General features: G+C 37.1%; 1 protein-coding gene across 2 annotated transcripts in view; it reads right to left on the bottom strand.

Annotated features, from left to right (window-relative positions):
- Positions 1-293: 293 nt before the first annotated feature.
- Positions 294-13326, bottom strand: part of DNAJC12 (DnaJ heat shock protein family (Hsp40) member C12) — a 37682-nt gene continuing 24649 nt past the window's right edge. For both annotated transcript variants that reach the window (XM_068416533.1, XM_068416534.1), the window contains exons 2-6: positions 10697-10785; positions 7504-7582; positions 5047-5186; positions 3648-3849; positions 294-1803 (exon numbers count right to left, since the gene is read on the bottom strand). In XM_068416533.1, the coding sequence (XP_068272634.1) occupies positions 1709-1803; positions 3648-3849; positions 5047-5186; positions 7504-7582; positions 10697-10774 (594 nt within the window). In that variant the 5' untranslated portion in view covers positions 10775-10785 and the 3' untranslated portion in view covers positions 294-1708. The remainder of the gene's footprint in view (positions 1804-3647; positions 3850-5046; positions 5187-7503; positions 7583-10696; positions 10786-13326) is intronic.

Raw genomic sequence — 13326 nt, 5'->3', positions numbered from 1 at the left:
GATTTAGCACGTATTACAGAGAACTATTAATCTCATCTCTATATTTTCAGCTGCAAAATATGCAAGGGAAAAGCATGTAGAATTAAAAAAAAAAAATCTATTTTTGATAAGCAGTACGATGTGCTCTAAAAATAGCTATTTCTACTGATGCCATCAAATCTAGGATCAATGTAGCTGTATCAGCAGAACACCAGTACTTTGAGCTTTTATAAACTAGTACAAACACAACCAGCATTAACACTGGTATCAGCCCCCATAAAGAAAACTGGCACCAGAATAAATATACTAATGAGGTCAGTAAGATGCACATATTATCAGGGGTCCATTGGCAGGCACTTGTGTTACAATTTACAGCAAATAGGCACCAAACAGGAGAAACACAGTAGGTCAGTCAGCACATCATACCCCTGCACAGTAGAGCCAAACATGTCACTCCAGGGAGAGACAGACACCGTAATATTGTTTCCATGTTGGGAGAAGACTAGTTTTCCGATTAGACTTTCCATGGAGATGCCCAGGATTCATAACTGGACTCCCTTAAGCTTTTACTCACTGAAGGGACTAATAACAAGAAATTCAAAAGGGATCTCTGGGGTGGGTAAAGGCTTTCCATTTAAAAAAGTGAAAACAACCTCCTCCTGTATGCATGCAGTTTTATTTGTTGCTGATGGAATTACTTGCCTATGCAAAAACACAACATCAATACCTGACATATTAGTCAGGTTTACAAAGAAGAAAGCAAATACAAAACAAATAAACACAATGTAGAATTTGAAAAGTTGCCCAAAGTATCAAAAACCTTTCGTGTGGGATTTTTGTACACATTAATGCTTACTGGCCTGATTCTTCATTACTTACTATACAAAACCCTGATAAGACCCCATCTACCAGGCCAGAGCAGGGAGGGAAATGACTAGTAAGCCACAGGACAATGCTGGCACACATACAAGGAGTATCAGTTGTCCACCAATAAATCTTAAGAAGAAAAAACTTGCCAACTGGGGCAGTGAAGTTCTGGAACTGCCTTCCAAAAGAAATAGCTGGTGCAAAAAGTGCACTTGTTAAGATAGAAAGCAAGTGATTCTTAAGAGTACTTGGTCTCTCACAGTGACCTTCTTGGATAATAAGAAGGTTCTTAGTTCATCTATATCGTAAGATCACAATGCTCCAACAAGTTAAGTTTGTAATAGTATTGTGCATGCTGCATTATAAATCACTACAGTAAGTACAATGCAATGGAGAAGTGAACCAGAGTACAGAGTTTAGAAATAAGCACAGTTTTGTTTAAAGCTCATTGTCATACAGCTTTTGGAAGATCAGCACTGAACAGGATGATATGCTGGAGTCTAACACTGACTTTTGGTTCTACCGAGAGTACATTATAACATCACAGTATTGACAAAAATATTATTCACTACACAATATTTAAGAATAAAGAAACAAAATATAAGATCTTAGATAACCTCACAAAATCACTTTATGTTAATACTGAAAAGGGCTTTGCTTATTAAAGTTTGCTTATTAAACAAAAAGACCTCCATCTGTAGTGCTCATAGCATGTGTGTTAACAAATCAGTATTAAGACATTTATTCGAACAACGTCCACATCACAATGAATGAGTATAAAATACAAATAACTTATAACTGCTGACAAAAAAAATACTGAATTGTTGAACAGATGATCTCATGCTCTTGTGTATTTTGCATTTTAGATCTCATAGTTTCTGAATTTTCTCAGAAGCTCTGATGGAGCATCCCCTGACCAGCGGAAACGCAAGTGCCAGTAATTTCCCTCTGAAAATCCTGAGAGGAAAAAGAGAAAGGCAAGTAATTTGTTATAAACATGTATAAAACTAAGCTGAAATAATACTTGATACTCTCCCCCCAAAAAAGTAAGTAAAAAATTGGTCGCTTCCAGTGTTCTTGACTAGCAAGGACAACCTCTGTATTCCTGGCACGGTTTGAACAAGAACTCAGACAAACACCAAACTTCAAGATATGTATCAGCTGGGAAGAGTCCAAAGGAGAACAGGAAGAATGATGGCAGGCCAGAAAATAGGACTTCTAAAGAAAAAATGAACTAATTGCATTTGCTTAATGTAAAGAAGAAGAGATAGCAGGTGAGACGATAAATCTCTGAGTACGTGAAAGGCAGCAGTGTGGAGGGAAGGTAGAGATGGCCCTTTCCACATACAAGGGAGTAAAGGAGTTTTTCAGACCCTGAGCTATGTTTTTATCATCTATGGGCTATTAATACTGAAAAATGTGATCTTCCTGTGTCAGGAAGCTGAAACCTATTACCAGACTTAGTGTGAAAATCTCTTATTCAGGCTGAGATAGCTATGTGGAGTTTTAGTCCATAATTCCTACAGACCAGCAGACAGGAACTGAAAATATCCCACTTTAAATGTGGAATCCAATATAACAAATTTTCCTGGACCAGAACAAAAACATTTTCAATATCTTAACATCAATTATGAACACTGAAGTGCATACAGACCTTGTCAAATAAATATATTCTAATATTAACATTTATTAATATAAATATATGCCCACTGGATAAATTCAGTAGACATTTGATGGGTTTGATATTTTTCCCATTCAAATCTATGGAAATTAAATTAAAACTTAAAAAATTTATGAGAAAGAAGATGCCTGTAAAGAAAGCTCACCTTTACAAGGAACAAGATGATGTTTTCTTTACTTCAAAAAGTTACCGTTTTACAAAGGATACAATGATGATTTAATTAGCAAAAAAAAAAGCTAATAGTATAATGTTATAGAGCATAATTTTTAAAATTTTCAGTTGTGCCTCACATACATTTGTTTGTAGAATTTTCTTATCTATTTTCTGCATTCCACAAATGTTTGGGATTAAATTAGGTTTTGCTGCTCTCACAGTTCAACTTAATTTCCTGTTGATCAAGCTGGGAAGAAATGACAGGACTTTGTTTAATAATAGTTCTCTGATAACATAAGCCTTAGATTATGAAACTCCTGAAGGATAAAGCAGAACAGAGGGTGGCCATTGTGGTAAGTAAACTTTGATTCAGGCGTACTAACCTAAACAACAGACAGGAAACACTAACTGGCCAGATGACAGCGTTTGAAAGACACATTTATTCTGGTGCATGCACTATTTTTTAAAGAACCTGTTCAAATACAAAAGAAGCCTTCAAGTCTCAATTTTTAGTCCTCATTAACTCATCAGACGCAAACTGTGCATACATACTGAATGCTGGATAAAAAAAACCCAAAGAATATACCTAAATGTTTTATTTAACAGTCTTTAAAGTTATTTTTTAAAAAAATCACTGAAAATAATTGCCTTTTTTTTTTTCATTTTGATATGGCAGCAAAACTGAACTTTCCATTTTGGTTTAAGAAGAATTTTCTTCTCCAGTTTTTGGTTTTACTAGCAAACAAGCGAGCCAACACGGGGTAGGAAGGAAGAAAGGTCTGAAAGCTTCAAAATAAAATAAAGAATAAACAACATAAAACCCAAAACAAAACCCCATCCCAAACCACATTAAAAAAGCTCCCAGTTAAACATATTATTCTGGAGTAGAATTTCTCATGACTAAAAGCCTCAATTTCAGGCCAACCCCTGGATACTGCAATTTTCTGTAACTGCTGGTTTCACTTACTTGGGGAGTCTGGATTCTTTGAAGACTGTGGTTTCACATCAGGAATTGCAACATCTTCTTGCTCCCTGTTCCCATCTGACAATCCGTCTTCATTGTTTTCAGTCTGTTGGGTCCTAATCTCATTAGTTATGTTGTTGCTGTTATTCAAGTCAGGAGCTTCCAGCATTTGGTCCTTCTTACTTTGGACAGCCCAGTGCATTGACTAAAGAAATGCAAAAATAAGAAATAAAGAAATAATTCCTATGCCTTAAAAGATTTTTAATGAACTGCTCTTTTCTTTCTTATATTGTTGTAACAATATAAGCAAAGCACGTATCAGAGAGAAGCTGGCAGGTCGATAGGACAGGGGAAAGCATGGCTCCATATTGCAAATAGCATTTGAGAGGATAGTTTATGTCAGGTGGGGATGAAGAACAAAATGTACAAATCCAGCAAATAATTCTAAGGGTATTTTGTCCAGTTTCGTCTGTCATGACTTCTGACACTTTTTTAAGAGGGCTTGAGTGACTTAGAAAATGCCCGTTTTCAAAGCTGTCTTTGACTTCAAGCAGCCCTTTGAAAACAAGACCACTTGGAAAGCTTTACTGTTAAAGTCTGTGGAATGCCTTCTGTGTGGAACTGAACTAAGCTTGATGGGATACTTCCAGCAAACACGCTCAGGCATAACGCGTTCATGTAAGAGGCCTTCAGACTTAAGAACTGAGGCAGGCAGAACTGGCAAGGGAAACATTTATTCACCTGCCTTAAAATCTGACCATGTAGACTTGCAACTATCATTCACCCTAATAAGGCTAAAAAAAAAAAATCAAACGTTATGGAATCAGGATCTACTAGGAACACGCTATCAAATTATCTCACTAGCAAAATTAGGAGGGAAAACAACCTTCAGAACATCTGTCTCTCTCACAAATCACACCACTAGCCTAGCAGGGCTCCTCACAAGACCTGTGTGAAGCCCAGGGCTCCAAGGAACCTACCTTCTAGATTTTTCAATGAGCTCTTTATTTAATCAGATAGCATGAAAACCTATCTGATAAGCAATATACCAACAGAGGAATATATTATACAAAGGTCCCAGCTTTGAAAATAAAGAAAAGGTTCCTACAAAAGCAAAGTGTGGTGAAGCACTGGAAGATAGCCCTTAAGTTACTTAAACTTCATACAACACACATAAAAGCAACCACAATTCACTCTAAAACTACTAGCCTAAAACCCTTCTGTGAATTGGCTTCTACAGCCTTCCAATTTTTCCTGAATTTCCATAACTTCCTTAATGCAGGAATCACTCTGCACTATTCCTACCTAACATGTAACTCATCCCCTCACTCACTGCAACATTTTCTCTGGACCAGCCCTACCTCCCCCTCCTCCTGAAGGCCCAAACTTAGACGACACCCACCGTTTTCACAGAATTGCTCAGGGCCTCCCACTGCTGGAATGGAATGGTAATTTTGCTCCGTCGCCAGTAATCGTAACGTGCTCGACTCTCTTCATTAGTAAGAATCTCCTTAGCTTGCTGCAGCTTCTGGAAACTCTCCACTAGAACACAAACCAAAAAAATACTAAAGCCAATGTTTGTTTTCAAAGAAATTCATTCAGACGGGAAAGGGGAGCTGCCAACAATGGCTTAGAGCAAACAGAGTAGAGGAGACGGAGAGCTGAGTGACAAAGGTATGTGGTTGCTCTGCTTACAGCTTTGCATAGTTTTAGCTGGCTTTAGGATCACAGCACCCTCGGTGGGCAGCTGACATCCTAAATGCTCATGTGTCTACTGGCTTAAAAATCTCCTAAATTTAAGTTCAGAGAACCTTACAGAATACAGCAGGCAAAAGGCATGTCACCTTCTGCAGACAGCCTTAAAAAGGGAAATTAAACTAAAGTAATAATGCTTAGAAGGGACACGCTTACGTCCACAGCAGCAAGGAAGTCAGAGCAAAGCACAACACCAAGGAAATGTGAGCGGAGAAAAAAATGACAAGCAAAAATTGACAAGCAGGAAGAGGAATCTAAATATAGTTAAAATTAACTTGTGCATTTCATTAGGTGTGTTTTCTGCATATGCAAAAATGTTATCTTAAGTACCAGGCTGCATGAATGAGAGCTCTTACTTTTCCCTACAGGATAATTTTTCATTAAATGGTTACTAAGGATGCACCTGCACGTTACTATTTGCAGAAGGGTTATGAAGATTTAGATTTTAGCTGTGAGTCACCTATGTTACAGTGATCTATTATTATTAATCATTTATTCCAGTTTACAAATTAGAGGGATCTCTTCTGAAATACACTAAGCCCAAACGCTAATCAAAATTGATAACAATAAATCAAACATAAACAACAGGTTGAGAGGGCAGTTCTATTAGGTTTCCTTTTTCTAGGGTCACTAGTTTTCAACAAATAAAAAGTCTACTTTAATTACTCTTTATTGGGCTTTAAGCTGATGCAATTAAAAAAAAATATGAAGTAAACTTTTACCAGTACTGTAGAAATGCATTTAAAGTAAATACAGCACGCTCAGGTAAATGAAGCATAAAATATTTCTTCTTGACAAACAAAGCTGCTCCAACATTTGGCACTCGGACTCCTTTTTTGAGTTACTTCATTTCCATTAATTTGGAGGGGTGCGGGCTGGTGCAGACAGAACAGGACCATGCACTGGAATAGTCTCATTTCTCTGCTGCAATAGCCAGAATTTTCTGCAGAGAAAGTTGATTCCATTGCTTTCATTGGTACTTAGCCAATCATTTAGAATAAATAAAATATTAGTGATCAGGTTATTGTTAATAGGTGGTACATTGTCTCTCAAACACCAAATCTCAAGGGGTTCCTTGTCAGGGAATCTCAAAGTGAAAAATCCCACCTATTTCACCTTTTAACCTTGTCAGCTCTCTGGTATTAGGCTAGGATGGCACATCAATAAGAAAGCCAAGCCCTGCTGAGAGCTCTGCTCCAGGCAGCAGAGTGCAAGTCTCACTTAACATCTGTGATGTTCCCAGCTCTGCTGTCTCAGGGGCGGGTGTGGATGAGGTCAAACTCACACAAGTAGGTAGGCTATGGTGTTCAGTTTATAGTTAAACTAACAGGGAGAGTCCAAAGGAAAAGTTTTGTGCATTAACCAAATGTGAAGGATACTTAATTATTCTACAACAAATTTTTGGTGAGGACAATAATTATGATCAGAATAACCTTTATTATAAGAATATAAACTATTCGGACATTGGTGAGCACTGATTAGAGCTACCTTGTGGTTACGAATGTGTAAGATTGTCTCCACATAACTCAGGTGCTGCTTAGCTGCCACAGGTATGATGAACAGCACGCTTTCACGAATGCAACTGTTAGATGCTGTTCTGCAAACAGATGGCTACTCATGTGGTGCTGGCTTCTCTTTATTTCCAGTCATTAATTAAATTAAAAGAAACTAAAGTACATTTAATGTGTTCCTGATGGGCTTGTTCGTGGAAGCAAATTAACTAGTTGACGCAAGTATGGCGCTTGAATGCCACTGAGCATGGAAGCAGGCCAACTTCATAGGTCTGGAAAGGGACACACTTCATAAAAAATTTCTAGACTAAAATATGTTCTACCATAGAAAGAAAAAAAATTGAAAGTCCTAGGGGAAAAAAAAAAAAAAAACACAAACAAGTATCTTCCTGCCCTACGACCTAGGAGTGTGCAAGTGTTAGAAAAGAACATTAAAGCTTGCTATTTAAAGACAAGATGCTCAATACACATGACAATTAAAATATATGAGGGGGAAATTAATATTTCATAAAGCTTTAAGGCTGAATTTAATATCTTAATGCTGTTAATATAAGAAAAAAAAAAGTTGTTTTTAGACAGGGAAGAATACCTACCTGCTTTGGGGTTTCCGGGATGTTTGTCAGGATGACATTCAAGGGCTTTAACCTTAAATTCTGCAAGAATTTGTTCAACCTAAACAGAATGTCAAGATTTAAAGTGAGTAAATACATATACACAGAAAAGATTTTCAAATGTGCTTTTTGAAAGGAATTGGGACGAACAATGAAAAATGCTGAAAGATGTTTTCCTATTCATTTTTACAAGCTTTAGTACAAGCAAAATAGGTAACAACAACCATCCCTCAGTGACACTGCTTATTTAATTTCATTTTCCATGCACCTATCCTTATTCTTGTTTTTGTGAAGCTCAGTCATCCAACATGGCAAGTTGGCTTTAAGAAAAATGTGTAAAGATCATGTCTGCAAAATCCTTTTCTTACATTTGACCACTCAGGCAAAAACGCGTCGCTTCAGTCGCTCTTCGCTTTGTTTAATCAATTCTAACTTTTAATGAAGTCTCATTGCAGGAAGCAAAGACCTTCTGTATTGTTGAAGATCACTTTGTGGGATTGGGTAGCTTTTTCTATATCCTCCTCATAGGAAATTTAGCCAGCACCACATGACTTTTCCATCTTGGATACCACAAAGCTAGAGAAATAGCAGTTCACATTCTTCCTGTCAAGTTAATTTTCTGTGCAAAAAGGTTGGCTTGGAATAGGATAAATTTATAATACTAGACTATTGGCATGTATTAGTTTATTAGTTAATTACAAGTTCCCACACAGTTTATAGTACCATAAAGTATTACAACCACTGGAAAAACAAAGACATATTAACAGTTAACAAAATACAGGAAACCACTGGAGTGGGCATCAGCTTAGATTTTCAAATTTTCAGATTTTTCAAAGTATCTTGCTGCTTATTATAATTCAGAAGTCAAAGCTTCTTTATATGTTTCCAGTACAGCTTAAGCTTTCACAACAATTTGCCCTAAGATATCAGTTAGCTACTATTCTTTCCCATGCTAGAAAGGCTATTCGTCTAAATTCCTCATTCTTCAAACCCTGATATCCACATACAATTTAAATTATTTATTTCAAAATTAAGGCTCATAGCCTTTTTCCTTTAGAATAAAACAACAGTTCACTCAACTAGCTGGCCAAATTTTGGTGTCATATGCTGGGAAAAATGTGGTCTACAGTGGTATTTTAAGAATTCTACACTTTTTGCTCCTCTCAGTAACTTATTCCAGAGGGAAAGATACAAGGTGGCATATTTCCAGTCAGTAGGACACTTAAAAATATATACATTGTACAGAGAACTTGTTGAGACTGGTTACTATATAGCTAGCTACCATCTCTAAAACTTAGTTATATAAAGGGTAACTTTAAAGTTAAAATATGTACAGTAGCAGAGGGGTAGCATTGAAGTCTTCAGTTTAAAAAGATCAGTAGAAGGAAAAGTTTATATGAAGTTTACACAAAATACATGAAATTTATATAAAACATTCAGCGATACGTTTCACCAAGAAAGGTACCCAATACCCACTATATATGAATATATATATTAATAATCTTCTGTTCTTGGAAGAAGATTAAATCTCCCCTCTTCCTCTCAAGTCTGAAGATGAACTTGGTGTCCATGAGCTCAATTCTATGAGAAGCCAAGAATGAACATGGGTGATAACTTGAATACAGGGAAAAACTGTAGAAATGGAGACTATTTGTGCTCAAATGTAACCAGGTCAGATCAAGACCAGAATATTCAGCACCTTACATGAAAGCACTGCAGCTGGGAATGTGCTGTACGTGCCTAAAGAAGGGTGCATAGAAGCCTGTGCTGCTACAAATACTTGACTGCATATACCAAGCAATGTGATTGCAAAACACTTGTAATGCTTCAAATTTCCTTTAGATGTTAGAAGTAGTTGTGTGCACCATCCCGAGGGAAGGCAATCATGGTCCTCAGTCAACCTGGGATCTCAGTTCCTACTCCCATGTCAAAAATAATCTAGTAACATCTGCTGCTTCTCTGAAAAAGTAATACTTGACAGATTATTTTTCAGGAATAATCCTGAGCATTTATTCCATCTTTTTAATTTCATTTTTAAGCAATTTGAAAAATCACTATCATATGTACTTGAACTAGTCATTAATTGCTTAAGGAATTAGCGTGAGGTAGAAAATGAGAAATAGCATCTGCGGAACAATCCTACATGGCAGCGTTACCACCACCCTCTGCTGGGATGACTGTCCAGGAGTTATCTCCAGAAATGCTTTACAGTGCCTTCCGTCACAGACCCAAGTGCTCACTAGTATGCTTTCAGTGAAGGAAAGACAGAGGTATTTTCCCAGCATTTGACCACTAGGAAGGATGAGAGCATCTGATTAAATTTACCGAGGAAAATACAGCTTTTATCCACACTGAATACATCCTTCATTACAGCAGAGTAAACAAAACTCCCTTTCCAAAATCAGAACCCAGTCCCAGTTAATACAGCAGCTAGATTAAAAATATTAGCATACAACCAACTCAGGCTACCCACAAAATGTTATGTGGACATTCTTAGGAAGAACACTTGCTTTAGCTACAGATTGTTCAACAATTGCTTTGCTAGATCTCATCCTAAAGTATGTATCTGCTACCAAAACAAATTAGTAAAACTATTATTTGAACATCATTAAAATTAGCATTTAAAACCCATTAATATGATGAATGAAAAAGAGATAATTTTTGTTTTTCCTCCCAACCAATGAACACAGTTTTTAAAAAATTAAGTGTATAAAACCGGATAAACTCAATAGCATTATCAAAAACCTACAGCTATGAACATTCGTTGTATTGGTTGCATATATATATAGCTTTTTCATCTTTTAAAAATGAAAATATATTCCAAAATATTTGGATGTTGTCAAATTTATGCAGTTGGCTCATGATTCATAACCATATCACACGCTGAACTACACTAATGAATAAACCATTATTTGGGCTGTATCTATAATATAATCCTGTTTTATAAGACACTTTCAATATAAGCCTTATTGTAGGATCTTAACATCAGTGTACAGTTCAGAAAATGGAGCTTTGCACAGGGAGATACTGAAAGATAAAAGTGGCAAAAAAGAAGGTTCACAATCCATTTCAGCTAGTCCTGCCTGTAGAGATAAACAACTTCAAATCCCCCTGTAGACAGACACGCACATTCAAACTGTTATTAACCTGCAGGGGAGGTGGGGAAGGCTCTTACCGTAGACAGTTCATCGCATCCTAGTAAGTTGTAGTAATCTTCCAAGTCATCCGGTCTGCAGTTCAGGATTGCATCCATCTGGACTCGTCCTGCGGGGTTTTTCAACCCAAGGCAGTCAGGGTGTAATATAATAGCAATACAAAGCTCACACAGGGGTTTAAAAGTAGCCCAGGGAAAAAGGCAGTTACCACTCAGGTCTACAGCTCTCTCCAGTGCTTTTTAATACCGGCAGCTGACACACATGAATTTTCTTGAATTCTCTGCCTGCCATTGGTCCCTGCAGGATGCCAATCCGGTTGCACAAACCTGCTAATGGCAATGCTCCCTGGGATTTGTAGTTGCCAAAGTCATTTCAGCATTAAACTCTGGGTCTCATTCAGACCAAAGAGAGTTCTGGATACTAACCAAAATCCAGCTGTATTTGAGATTTAGGTCATACCATCACATGTACAGCCACTTAAAATCAGGCACATACTTAAAGGCTTTCCTGCACCTGAGCCTACCAATACTAAAATATATTTTCTGCTTAATTTTTAATTGCAACTTTTGCCACCGTCTTTGATGAGGGTATTATATGTGTAATTATAGAAAAGAGTAAGGATTACTTCCAAAATAACGATTACAGAGCTGCAAACTTTTGAGAATGAAGTACCAACCTTGTCAAAACCTCTCAGGAGTTCTGCCAGTGACTTCAACAGAAAGGGGCCAATGTTTACTCTTTGAAGGCTACCTAAGGGACATACGTCCTACGCTTCAAAAACAAACAGCTCTTGCACATCAGCTGCATGTCTGACAAAATTAAGACTAGGAAAAGACAACACGAAATACTGCCTACTATAAAATTAAACAGAGACTCTTCTCATGCTAAATTACTTTCAAATCGGGTCTTGAAGGTCTGTACTGTGTGCAAAACACATTCCTTGTAAAACTCATTTTACATTGAAGTGAAACAGCTTTAATTTTGAACCGCAATTAATGATCAAGGCCTCAGTTCAACAAAGACTACAGACATGTTTGATGACCTATTGATTTAAAAAGATCACTTCCTAGGTGAAATACTAACCGCTTGCTGAAGTCTTCCCTCTGGAGCCTGAGGAGCTGTATTTTACTTTTCCCATCCCTGCAAGAGCGTTGTAATCCAGGATGTTTTGTGTCATTAAATATTGCTGATTAACACTTACAAATAGATGCCTCAAATAGTTACACAATTTTAGATGCAGTGACCTCGTAGGAGAGTCTATGCAGAACAGATACACAGGGTGTGACCATGGCTAGAACAGGTGTGTGTTAATCAATGATGGGCCTAGTGGCCATTCAGAACTGTTTATAAAATACTGAATATATAATTCCTGCATTTATAAGTGCTTTACTTTATTATCTATATTATTAATCTTCTGAAATTATCTGCCTATAATATTAGTCTCCCACTGCTTTCTCTTCAATGTTGTATTGTCTGAAATTTCCTGTTTTTACTGTATGTTCAGATAGCCTATTAAGATTATAAAATATATAAAGTACATGAAAAGAAGAAGCAATTATATTAAACAGCAAAGCACAAGCCTCAGTGAAACCATTTAAATCTGTAGAAAACACTACTACCATATTTCTCTGAGTAAATAAAACAATAAATACACTTTTTCAACAAAGTGGAAGAATTAGCAATTACAAATCTCTTCCTCTCCCCCATTCATAACGTAATAATAAACCAGAAAAGTATAGGAAAGAAAAGAAAGCCTTTTAGCAAGAGATTGTGTAAATATTTAAATAGATTGTACTTTGGGGGAGGATAAAAAACAAACAGCTGTCCCTCTTCCCAACAGCACTCCTGACATACCGTTCTTGTCCAAGGATTTCTTGCGTATTTGCGTAAGGTGAAAGGGACGGCTCTTTAACCCTTTTTCCCTCCCTCAGTGGCTATTTCTGTGCTGCAAGGTGAACTGCAGGTCCAAGAGCTGGATTCATACTTGTGCCCCCGTCCCCCCGAGATTTACAGTGCTTGGGGCACAGAGGGTTCCATAGCACAGTCTGAAGGTTTGCATGTGGAGGACACAAAATACTGAGTAACAACTCAGTCTTTTACTGCTCCTACTGACACCAGGGGGATAACTCACAGAGCAAAGCATCATCAAAAAAAGGAGAGCAAGAGAACTTGTGTATAATATGCAGGGAAAAAAAAAAATCTAAGGATTGCCTTCAGGACATAAATTTTGTTTGAAAGAGAATCACAGCACAGGAGATGGCACAGCTTACGTGCCTACACATGTTTTGGTTAGTGTTGCCCACAGTGTACAAACAGTACTGAAAGTGAGGAAATCTCGTATCTGTTCTCTGTACCCAACCACGTACAAAACGTTGCTATTCATTCCTGACACAGTATCAACAATTTTGCTTGTTTAGAGCCAAGAGCAAAACTAAATTCTGGTTCAGCATAACAGGAAGTTTACCACCAACTTGTAAAAGTCATAATTAGCCCTTTAAATAAAACAGCAAGTTCTGGAAATCTCTATTTGAATTTATTCCCATGAAAGACATCAAATCTTGCAGTGCCAGTTCTTCTCAACTGACTTTAGTTGTTTTGCTTCTTGAGGGCAAAGTACACATTTTCAAGACACTCAAGGCACAATATAACT

This window comes from Nyctibius grandis, chromosome 20 (genome assembly GCF_013368605.1).
Source record: "Nyctibius grandis isolate bNycGra1 chromosome 20, bNycGra1.pri, whole genome shotgun sequence".
In the NCBI taxonomy this organism is placed as follows: Eukaryota; Metazoa; Chordata; class Aves; order Nyctibiiformes; family Nyctibiidae; genus Nyctibius; species Nyctibius grandis.
This window is presented reverse-complemented; position numbering and strand designations above follow the sequence as displayed.